This window comes from Dendrobium catenatum, unplaced genomic scaffold, assembly GCF_001605985.2.
Source record: "Dendrobium catenatum unplaced genomic scaffold, ASM160598v2 fragScaff_scaffold_1553, whole genome shotgun sequence".
In the NCBI taxonomy this organism is placed as follows: domain Eukaryota; kingdom Viridiplantae; phylum Streptophyta; class Magnoliopsida; order Asparagales; family Orchidaceae; genus Dendrobium; species Dendrobium catenatum.
In genome coordinates this window covers 196,977-209,551 of record NW_021320015.1, presented here as the reverse complement: position 1 = coordinate 209,551, position 12,575 = coordinate 196,977, and the positions used below count along the sequence as shown (strand labels likewise).

Here is a 12,575-nt window from a genome sequence, read left to right as displayed (position 1 = left end):
GCTCATTTTGTATCCCGTCTCTAAGAGTAAAGTCACTCATCCACCTGAGCATCATCATCTCTGCAACACTTAACTTAATATTATGCTTCTCTTTTAATAACCAACATTCTGCACCATAAACCATTGCAGGTCTCACTACCATCTTATAGAATTTTTCCCTTAAGTTTGAGAGGGACTTTTCTATCACACAACAAGATCACTAAAGTTTATTTTTTATAATCTATAATTAATCTTCATAAATAATTTAGTTTTTATGATCACTATTTAATAAAGTTTTAGGATTATTTAATTATGAAAATTAAACATGGTTTAATTAAATTATCAATTAATTAAGCATTGAATCTATGGAAAACTATTTATAATTTTTAATTAGAAATTAGTCAATTACTTAAAACTTTAATTTAAGATTATTTTGGTTTAACTTTAAACTATTAATTAAATTTGATATTGACCAATTAAGTATAAATTTTACTTAGACTGCTAATCATTCAAAAAAAATTATAATTAATCACCCGCCCTCAATCCCATTTTAATACATTTGAAATGTATCAAAACAAACACACAATATTTGCATCCAACCAAACAACTCCTTCATTTCTGAAATGCATGAATTCCAAATACTTTGAATTTTTAAAATGCATGTATTTTGAAAATATTCAACAAAACAAACCCTTTTTTATCTATTATTTAAGAAAAATATAACAAAACAAACCCTTATTACTAGTTTTACCATCCATTTAAATTCAACATGTTCACCGCACATTGTCTCAGGCACTATCTAGTAGTAAAGAAAGTCTGACAACCTCACAAATTGATTTCGATGATATTGTGCCCAAACAGCATAATAAGAACGGCAACGCCCTTCGCTGGGATTTAATAATATCACTATTTATTACTGCATGAATAACCTTTTAGCATCAAAATGAAATGGATCATGCAAACTGAAGAGCACACAAGTGCATGCATGCATGCAAACAGAAATCCCAATTAGCATTATGCCTGTTTTGGAAGCAGATCCCAACATCAATACTAACCTAAAAAACAATTATCAGAAACCCACACCACTTTTGTAAGGTCAGATCAGATCCTCATCATACAATCACAATTGCCATTTACACACAAAAATAAGTTGAGCAAGAAATAATTCCTCATTATCAGACAAATCACAAAAAAGCCTGAATGAGTGAACACTCCGCAGCTGCACCCATCACCAGTCACCACCTTAAACCTGGGTAGACTTTATACCCATCATCATTGTCCTTCTCTAAAATATCTTGCTTAAAGCTTGAGCTCAAGCTCAAGCTAAAGCTAGGGGTAGCTCAAGATAAAGCTAGGCATAACTCAAGCTTGAGCTCGGCTTATTTACACCCCTACTTTGAATGACATGTTATCGTTGATCAACCACCTACTCCGTGTATACCTCCACATTAATCATGCTCCATTCACATACGCCTTTGTGTTATTTCAACTTATTTTATAGATTATGAAAGCAACATCTATTTAAAGTTGAATGCACGTGCATGAATATAAACAAACACATAATTATGATGCAAATGTGTAAGGTTCTAACAAGAACATTAGTGTCTAGAACCAGCAAACAGCTATTATCAGCTGAGTACTGAATATTGTGTATTTCCAACTTAATGCCAGATAACAATATTTCTTTCATTCCTCTTTCATTCCGCAGCCATACGAAGTACATACACCTAATATTTGAAGATACAATCCATTTTTTAAGCAACTGATCCAATAACTTGGAAGCTTAGCCTATAATCAGAGGAAAATAAACGGAACCGTCGTAAATAAAAAACATTTAAGCAAGTAGTTTGGAGCAAAACATCATTTCGCTAAGATTGAGGAAAATCATTTCACAAGGAAAACCTCATCTCATCATCCTTCGAAAAAGACAGTAAATGTATATCAAGAATTTGTTGCCACTGACAAATGCACCAATGAATATAATCAATGTAAATCAAGCCTCCCCACCTCGGAATAGTAATTGCTTGTCTAATTAAGCTTTATGAAGCAGAAATAGTTTGCCAGCAACCAGTCTACCATCACCGTTTGATCCCGTGTGTGCCAAAGGGAATCAAAAACAGCCAGGCAATGGCATTGCTTGCACATGTGAAATGGGAGAAAAAGTTAATACTTATAATAGTAAAGTATCATGGAATCTCAAACCTACAGGAAAATCAAAGGTAAAGTTACAGAGTAAAGTTACAGAGAAAAATGATTACAGTTTCGACACCTTACAATACCGCAATGATCATGAAAAAATTATTCTAACTTCACCGCCTTAAAATATAGAAGTTATAGTGGAATAAATGCTGAATTATATCTTAACAAGTTCTACCAAAAATACACCAACAGCAACTATCTGCTATACAGATAAATATATTTATAAAAATGGATATAAGCAGACTGGAACCAATAAGCAAATGATAGACTAACCAATGAAGCGCCATTCTTATCGGTGTAGTCAGACATGATGTGAACACATCGGCAGGGAATTCAGCACTTTGTGGAAGAGTTTCGTGTGCCTCACAAGCAGCTAGTAAAATGCAATCCTTCGATGAACCGGATGCTCCAGAAGAGTTCAACTCTTGAAGCTAAAAGAAATTATCACGAGATACAAGAAACAACTAAGAAGCCCAAAAAGTAGACCGAATCACAAGAAACAACTAATGTGACAGAGTGAAAGTGTAATGGCACCATTTTACCTCAATAAAAGCATTTACAATAATGCCTGCAGCTGAGCAATCAAAAACATATATTGATGGGGTCTTCAGCCAGGAGTCAAGTTCACTTATTGGCAACGGAATATATTGTGTATAGCTCTGCTAAATATTAAGAATAACCCATACTATCAAGCAGCCAAGAAACCAAGGCAAAGAATCAAAGCCTGATGATCCAAAATGGCTTAGATGAAGTTTACCTTATTGAAAACCCATATTTCACCATTAGTAGTAGGTTTAGGAACTCCATGACCATTATAATGGAAGAGAACCCTCTCAGACCTAGCATTTTTACGGCTACTACTACAAAGCTTTTTCACTTCCTCAACTGTAGGATCAAGTTGAAGTCTATAACGAGCCTGCTATGTATTAGAACAATTCAATTGTCTAATGCATTATAAGCGCACATAAACTTATCTTAGAAGCAACCATTCTTACCCGAAGCTGCCATCGTTCATATTGAACCTGCAAACTTTTTCCAATTGTGTCTAGAGCTTTTGGAGCAGTCATAGAGAATGGATCTATCAATTTAAGAAAGAAAACATTTAACCATGTGTCAGAAGAAATTTAATAACTTGACACAAAAAGTGGGTGGTAGTCCAAACAAGACTTTTTTTATTATGTGTGTGCTACTGTAAATAAACTAGTCATGGAGTGGTACAAATCCAATGAGAAATTTCCAAACATTTTCAACCAAGCAGAAAGTATATTTAGTAATGTGCGGTATATGAAGATATAATGCACTTATGCACCATATGCCATAACCACCAAACACAGTTCCATTCATATAAGTGAATGCTTTAAGACAGACAACCAACTATTGTATTAAACCCACATATAATCAAGCCGACAACAATCATGCTGATAAAGAATGATGATCATGATGAACATTATGAAATGAATATTAGAAAGAAAATATGCGAGCAACACCATGAGTAACACAACATTACAAATTTCAAAGAGTCAATAAATAAATAGCACAAGACCCTATATCAGGGATTTTTTTTTTTTTAATCGTGTTCAAATTGTCAATGCATCACAATGATAAACAATCTAAATGTTCATTGACAACCCTATTGCACAATAAGAAACCAGATGTCGAGCACTTGTTCCACCTAGAGTTAGAAACACAAATGCAACAAACAAGCAACCGGGAAGACATGCAATAGAATGATTGACTCATATTGTTTTGAAAACTCACTAAGAAAAAATTATTACCAGGAATGATTAGATGTTAATATGAGGAATATTTATTTAACAATGATAATAATAATAATAAAGAAATAAAGTTGACATGGCAACAATGGCACAAACCAAAGATGCAACTTATTGACTCAAAGACCAACCAACCAACAAAATCCATATTTAAAGGCCCGCATGATGGTGCGCCATGGCAAATGCCTAAACCACTTGAAAGTGAAACAGAACTTATATGCCAATTCCGCAATTCAACTACTGACGTTGCAAACTAAGTGTTAAACTGCTCATTGTCAAACAAGGCACGCTCACAAGAAGGAGAATCGATGGTACATATTAACAAAATGAATTTTTTTACTCGGATGCTAGTATGCATATTCTTCCGATGCAAACATGAAATCTCGTAACAAAAAGAAAGCTAAGAAATGGATCAAATCTAGAGGTGTCAATATTTGACAGGACCCGAAAACCCGACCCAAAAAATTTCGGGTTAGGGATTTTGACCCGTTTGTAAAACCAGTTCGGGTTGACCCGGAAACCCGAAATCAACCCGATTTGACCCATTTTTAATTAATGTATGGAGAGTTTTAAAAGATTATTATGAAATAAGTAAATGTTATTTCCAAAAAATAATAAACCCATGTTGCCCAAATTGAATTAAGCTTGGTTTATTTTAAATTTATTGAAGTAAATCTTAGCTTAAATTGATTTAGAATTAAATAAATCAAATTAAATTAAAAAAACATAGCCAAAGCGGGTCTGGTTCGGGTTGACTCGGATCCGAAGCAAGTCGGGTTCGGGTAGGGTCAAAAGATGTCGGGTCAGTTCCAGGTTGGGCCCGAACCCTACCCATGACCCAATTTTGATAGCCCTAATCAAATCTAAGGAATTTCCTTAAACACGAGCATTACAACTTACAATAATAGATCGATGATTGAAGAACATAATGGGTTTTCAAAATTGACATAAAAAAAAAAAAAAAACTTTGCCTAAAGATGTTTGCCCATGATGTCAACCTGCATAACATTCCTAAAATAGATTACTGACAAGGAATAATCTCCAGCCCATGTCTTTTGATTTATACTTTATCAAAACGATAACATATAAATAGATAATCAGGAAAACTTGAATGCAGCAATATTCTTCATAGCATGCATAAAATTGGAAAGTAAAAAGGATTAACCATATAGAATTAAACAATAACACAATCAATAATCTTATTATTGGAATTCGGATTCATATAGCCAACCATAAATAGTCGGGACAAGGTTAATGGTGATGATATTATGTCCTACCTTTATATACTGAACTAGCATAATTGTTTCCTTCAAAACTAGCAATTAGCACAATATGAATAAGTTCAAAAAATACATGATAATATACATCACATGAATTTTTCAAAAATATGCAGATTTATGATCTATACTCCGGCAAAATTTAAAAGATAAATGAATTATTTCTTACCAAAAAAAGCAAAAGAAGAATGCAAGTATATTATATAATATATATAACAACACCACAGTCATCAAATATGGAAAAGAACTTAATATGGTCCTTCATTTTACAGTTAGGGCAGCTTAGGGCTCCTCTCTACTAAAGAATGGAAACGCATTTCCAATAGTGCTGGTGGGAACCAAAGACTTCCCTGGACAGCACTAAAGCCAGCGTAGTATTGCACAAACAAACAATTCACCATTGAAGGCACATGATCCGCATCACCATTCTAATCATGCCATGACTCAAAAACATGGCCTTGTTACTGCAGTTCAACTAGTTTCCACATAATGCTTCATATATTGATGTTATGTATCACGGGGTTATATTATCTTCATGTAAATACTAATTTATATTGCTCGCCAACATTCAATAACTATAACAAAATGTAAAACAACATGAGCTCGCTCATGCTCCATAATTTATGATCATTTTAAGCTTGTCTTGAACCACATGCACATGCCACATCATCATGTCATTTCTAATTGAAATAGCAAAATAAACAGCTGAAAGGCTCATGATTTTTTCAAGGAAAATGATGCTTACAACAAATTAGCATTCAGTGGAATTACTTCACAATGTGAGTGATATGTATATATCAAAGTGAAATTTTTGTTGACACTATTTAAACATGTACTGATATTTCCTATAAAGCAAAGAGAAAATTTCTACCTTTTGTTGAAATTAATTACCAGAAGTTCGAAACTAGTATAAGCCATCTTGTAATATATTGAATTCAAAATGCCAAGAAGAAAATTTAATTCCATCAATCAATGAAAGTGTAAGCCAAAAGAATCAAGCATCATCAACAATATTGTTGCATCACTTGAGGTCAACTTTATTAATCCTCATTATTCAATGCATGTGGCGTGTCACATGAGGTGCTATATTTATTCTGCTAAATCATTTTGCACAACTTCTATTCTTGTTGTCTTAAGTAGAACCATGTCCCTTCCCAATCATTCAAAATTAATTTTAATTACTCATCTAGTTAGGAATGACCTTTCTTTATTAGATTTAAACGAGAATTTGACTTTTAATAGGACACAATGGAGAAAAAGGATTCATGTAGCCGACCCCACGTAGTGGGATAAAGGCTTGATGTTGTTGTTGTTGACTCATCTAGTCATCTTACATGTGCATTTTCTATCCTTTATTATACAGGTCCTAACCACGAAGGTCAAATTTCTACTGCCAATATCCTCAATAGATGTAACTCCTATCATGCCTCTAATATAATCATTCGTAATTCTATAATTACTAGATTTGTCACACAACCACTTAAGCTTCTTAACATTCTCAATTATCATACACAACATAGATGTCAATGAATTCTTTTATTATCCAACACTCGGATTGATAGTTCTATATAATGTACCATTAAGTCTCTGAGATATCCTCTTATAGCATAACACTCCTAAGGAATGTCTCTATTTCAGCCACTTAGAATAAACTCCAGAAATTATATGTATATTTCTATTCATCTAAGTAACATATTCAAGATACTTGTACCCATCACACTTATGTATCAATTTATATTCTAATAACATTGATTTAAAACTGTTAATATCACCCCACAGCAATTATGTATCATATACTTTGTTGAACTAATCATATAGTCAATTTATCCTCTAAACATATTAGGTGTTGCTCTAACTTTTCCTTTATTTCAACGGATGTCTCATCTAATCAAATTACATCATGTACAAAAATCATACACCAAGAGAATCAATTTGAACCAACTTGTAAGCATCCCTATAAACAATACAAAAAGATAGTATTGTGTTAAATGAAAGGGCATTAACTATAGTAAAGCACAGAATACACAAATCTATGATAACACCTATTATACAAAATATAAGCAGTAAAAACTAGATTAAGATTGCCTACCAAAAGAATAAATGTTTAAGGTTGTTAAATAATGAACCGGTTAGCAAAAAAATTTAAAAGAATTAAATGACAAAACAGAATGCTCACCTCGCAAAATACTTGAAAAAACTAAGGGCCCAAGGGACTAATTATTTAATAACAAACTGGTGCAAAAATATTGTGCCTGAATGTCCCAAATAAGGATAAAACTGATATTTTTTTCACTAAAAAATAGAAAAATTATGATAAGAGAGCAGCTGCTTAGGGTGGTGAAATCTGAGTTGACAAATAAAAGAAAGTGTTCGTCTATCAAGGCATTCATTAGCGGACATGCGTTTCAAGATGTTAACTTAAAAAAATGGTGCTGAACTAATGTTTTAGCTTGAGATCACATTTTTAACTAAAATATGTGATAAATGAGATAAAGGCCGGAATCACAAAGAATGATGAATTAAGTGATGACTGACGACTAGGAAGCTATGATGCACCGACACTCCGTTTAAAGAGGATATGCAGTGTCAGACACGTGTTGGACACGGACACGCGTCGGACACGGCATGGACACGTGTCCAACACGCATTGGAGTGTCGCAATTTAAAAAATTAAAATTAAAATCGGACGCGCGTGTCGGACACGCGTGTCCGGTTATTAAATGATAAAATCGTCCGTTTTATTTAGCCTTTTCCGCGCGTCCGACACTCGATACCGCTCAGTACATGCTTAGTACCGCTCAGTACATGCTCGGTACTGCTTGGTACATGCTCGGTACTGCTAGGTACATGCTTGGTACTATTAGGTACATGCTTGGTACCACTCAGTACTGTTAGGTACATGCTCGGTACTGCTAGGTACTTGCTCGGTATCACTCGGTATCTTCCCATACAAATAACTTACAAACTTTAAAAACAAGCAGAACTTCAAAATTACCCCGCCAAGGGGCAGCACCCCCTTGGACCCCCGACAGACTGGTATATTATTGTATTCATGTTGTCTTATTATTAGGATATTTTGATTTCACTTCATATCAAATTAATTTGATGTATTCATATTTATGATTGGTTTGTTAGCAAAATGAGCTCTCCTACTGGCGGGATTGGATTAGGTGAATGTTCAAAAGAGCCATATGTAGAAACTGATAAGCCTTTATGGATTCATGTTACAAAGTTAGGAAAAACTTTTGAAGAAGGAGGGAATGTGTCATTCAAATGCAATTATTGTGGTGGCACCTACAAAGGATCTTATTCTAGGTTGAAGTCACGTCTATTTAAAATTTCTAGCCATGGAATAAAAATGTGTACTAGACATTTTGTACTAAACATCTTTATGTTATAAGCTAAACAAGTTATCATAAAATTGATTTATTATTGCTTGTCATTTTTACTATAATATCACCTTAATTTATATATATTATATTAAAAAATTATTATGTCGTGTCCACGCGGCACCCATGTCCTATATTTTTAAAAATTGTCGTGTTCTGTGTCCGTGTCCCGTGTCGTGTCCGTGTCGCCATGTCCGTGTCAGTGCATCATAGGTGTTCATCATTGATTTAGCCTTGCTATGACATACACTCTTATACCACTCATCTATTTATAACAATAGTCAATTGTCATCACACATTTTTAATAACTTAAACTTGTCTTTAACATAATTTTTTCATATGTAAGACAAACTAATTATCACGTTACCTGAGCATAGCCCTTCCCAAGATCAATAAGAAATCATATTAAGATTATTTATCTGCTTTCTATACTTTTATATTGATCATTCTAGCATTAAAAATTGCTACAATGATGGATTTTCTTCAAACAAATTCAAATTCATTCTCCAATACGTGCATGGGACAACTAGGTGAGATTTGGCATAGTTTGGGATGCACATAAGGCGATTGAAAGTAGAAGGAAGCGCGAGGTCGGACAACAAGCACGCATAAGATTCGCCAACGACAAGTGAGAAGTTGACAGAGCACGCAATTTGAGTTAGCTGGCGGCAAACATGGTTGGCCAATAGTGGGGATAGTGTTGGAAAATGACAAGCACAGGGTTGCTTGATGGCGGGCACATAGTTAGATAATGGCGGGTGTGGGGGTGGAAGGCAATGGGCTTGAAGTTGGCCTGCAGCCAATGCGAGGCTAACTAAGCACGCGTCTAGGATTTCCAGTGGAAAAAAAGGGCCTAACTGCATGGTAAGCGAGGGTGAGAATTAGGAAATTCCTATTTTGAAAAAAAAAAATGAAAACATCTATAAGTTATTTGAGTGTTTTTTAAAATAACTTGATTTGAATTTAAATAAAAACAAAAACACTTATCACAGATGTTTTATTCAATTATTCAAAAACATAAGCAAAAAATAGAGATAAAATGTTATGCCAAGCAAACCCTTAGTTTAATATATATCATTTTCTCCTACATTAGCATTTTGGTATTCATATAAACTATCAAAATTTGCTATCCAGACAATATTTAGCAAGAACGCAAAGAAAATCATAAATGAAATTTCCCTAATTTATAACCCTACATATGTAAAGAAATCAAGCTTGGAAAACATGGAAGCCCTTCCCTTTTGCTAATGACAACTAACAAATCAACATATGCCAATGTATATTTTCTTGATTGACGCCAACAAATTTAAAAAAAAAATCAACCAATAGTTTATGGAAGTATAAAATAAATATAAAAAAACAACTATTGCACTGTGAATGCTTATGAAACAGAGAAAATAAATAATTAAATGACTAAAGATTATTCTAAAGTTAAGAATTTGAGCGTAAGATATTGATAGTATTTAAAATGGTCATTGTCAATTTCAAGTCCATATGAGAAAGATTGAAAGTTGAAGTTAGATCAGAAGCACCAAATGTAAGACTTATAACTAAATTGATGAGAATGAATCCACTTTTGAATTTTGATATTACTAGGGTCTTCCACATAAGTAATACAAAGTTTATTGCTTCATAAGAACCAAGCACAAACATACCAGTCCAACTAAAGATAGATTTTCATACCATAGAAGAAATAACTTCTAACTAAAGAACAAATTTACCTATCCAGCACTCCATTCTTGCACAAGGAGATATTTTAATTACATCTGGAGGATCAACACCAATGTTCAAACACAATACAAGTGCCACGCAACCAGTCTTCATCTGCATTACAAAATTCATGGTCATACCAAAAAGAAAACTTTAAGTTTCTAGTTCTAATTATGAAATTTAAAAATAGCAACATGCTAACAAGCATTATAGCATTTAAGGTTGCAACTTTAAAATTCTTTACTAAATAAAGTCACAGACATTTCTATTTATATGTTTAGAAAAGAAAAAAAATATTATTTAAAACTAAATAAAAAGCCTTTATATAAAATTTATTGCCAGTAACTGAATCATCATCAACCTGGTAAAGAAAACTTCGACCCTCAATGTAATCAGTATTGAGAATCAAGCCACAAACTGGGGATAGCTGGAACTCAGAAATGATATTTTAATGAGAGGCACGTGAAGAAGGCTCAGATAAAAACGGTGTATGCAATCCAGGTAAGAATTCCGGACCAGTACTGTTTCCGTTCAAAAAAGTGGAACTTTGATTGATGCACAAAATAAATCTTAAATCTGATGAGATAAACTTGGAGAACAAGCATAATACTATTCAGTGCGGGAAACAGATTTGTCAAAGAACAAGCCAATCCACAGAAGACACAAATTAAACTTTCGTGCAAATTATTTTCGTTCCATTGATCAAATATATGTTCTTCCCCACCAATAAATTCAAATTAAGACGTTAAATTGATAACAAACAGAGGCAGCAAGCGAACACACGGACAGTTCACCGAAAGAAACTTAATTAAGAAAGACTTTATATTGTCTGCAGACTGAATAATATATGTTTATTGAGCTCCAGAAGAATATCCACACAAATAAATTTGCAATTATCCTCCGCCAAGGGAGGAGAAACAAGCATCAATGCTAATGCAGGGATAAAGCAGATGAAAAGGCAGTACAATCATTAAATAATATAGATGAAAGAAAGTTCGAGGGGAAAAACGGAGTTGGATCTCAAGGAGCAAGTTCTCCTATAGCATGAGAGAGAGAGAGAGAGCAAGTACTTACCCTGTCCTTGGGCCTCCATTTGGAGACCAATCCACTCTCCGACGGCCCCGTCGGAACGAACTCCTCAAACCCCTCGTGCCTGGACTCGCACAGAAAAACAGTCTGCGGTAAGTAAGCGATGCTGGTCACAACCGGAGATGAATTAGCCGCAGCCACCGACTCCGACTCCCTCCTCTGGCCAGCAGAATCCCCATCCTCCCTGCTGGAGAATTCATCAAGATAGCTTGACACCGATGCCGATGACTGAGAGAACCGCGACGCCATCCGATCCCCTAATGCCATCCGATAACTCCCGCGGCCCTCAGTCCTGCCCCAGCCACGCGGTCTCCATCCGCGCCCGCAAACGCAACCTTAACAGAGCTCTGCCGATCGCAACTGTCTAATCAACGAAGCCGCTTGACCAGCGGCGCATGGAGATCCGTCGCAGTAACATGAGCATCCTAGCCCTGGGACCCCGCAGAAACCAACCTACATATCTTGGGAAACCCTAACTTTTGGAGAGTGGGGCGGATAGAAGTGGCGGAGCGAGCGAAAGCGAGCAGGAAAAAAAAAATATAATAAAAAAACTCCTATAGGGCTTCCACGGTTCCACCGCGTGAGGGTCGAGCTTTGAGTACGAACAGAGGTGAGCAGAGAAGAGCCCCCCCCTTTTTTTTTTTTTTTTTAAATAATGAGTAATAACTAATAAGTCATAAAGTATGTCTTAAAAGAAATAACATTCTCCAATTTAATGGGACACGGATACTTTTCAGTCATTTTTTGCTTCATAATTAGCCTCTAATTCCATATTTGAGATGACTAATAAATAAGAAAATACCCTGCTGTGTCACAGCCGCACAGGCTGTCCTGCTGGAAACCAGCTTTAATGTAGGCTTTCCAAATGTAATCGCAATCCACAGTATTTGCTATATCATATCCTCACAATCTAATATTAATCTATTTAATGGTTAATTTTAGCATAAATTGTATCATTTTTCATATTATATTTTTTTTTATTTGGGTAATTTGAAGACAGAGCTCATTCAACTATATTAATTTTTTACGTCACAATCAGAAGATAAAATTGTTTAAAATTTTTTGCAAAAAATATTACAACACTTGCTATAAAAAATATGAGAGAATATATTTTGAAAATAATACAATAATTAACTTTGAGAATATCAAATAAAATAGTG

The 12,575-nt window shown here is 34.5% G+C and overlaps 1 protein-coding gene across 2 annotated transcripts in view; it reads right to left on the bottom strand.

Annotated features, from left to right (window-relative positions):
• The window catches only part of LOC110101101 (regulatory-associated protein of TOR 1), a 44,255-nt gene extending 32,255 nt beyond the window's left edge, over positions 1-12,000 (bottom strand). The window contains exons 1-6 of one of the 2 annotated variants that reach the window (XM_028700520.1): positions 11,401-12,000; positions 10,338-10,440; positions 3,174-3,256; positions 2,936-3,097; positions 2,721-2,837; positions 2,452-2,609 (exon numbers count right to left, since the gene is read on the bottom strand). In XM_028700520.1, the coding sequence (XP_028556353.1) occupies positions 2,452-2,609; positions 2,721-2,837; positions 2,936-3,097; positions 3,174-3,256; positions 10,338-10,440; positions 11,401-11,682 (905 nt within the window). In that variant the 5' untranslated portion in view covers positions 11,683-12,000. The remainder of the gene's footprint in view (positions 1-2,451; positions 2,610-2,720; positions 2,838-2,935; positions 3,098-3,173; positions 3,257-10,337; positions 10,441-11,400) is intronic. The other variant, XM_028700521.1, reaches the window with a different exon arrangement.
• Between the last annotated feature and the right edge of the window lie 575 nt (positions 12,001-12,575).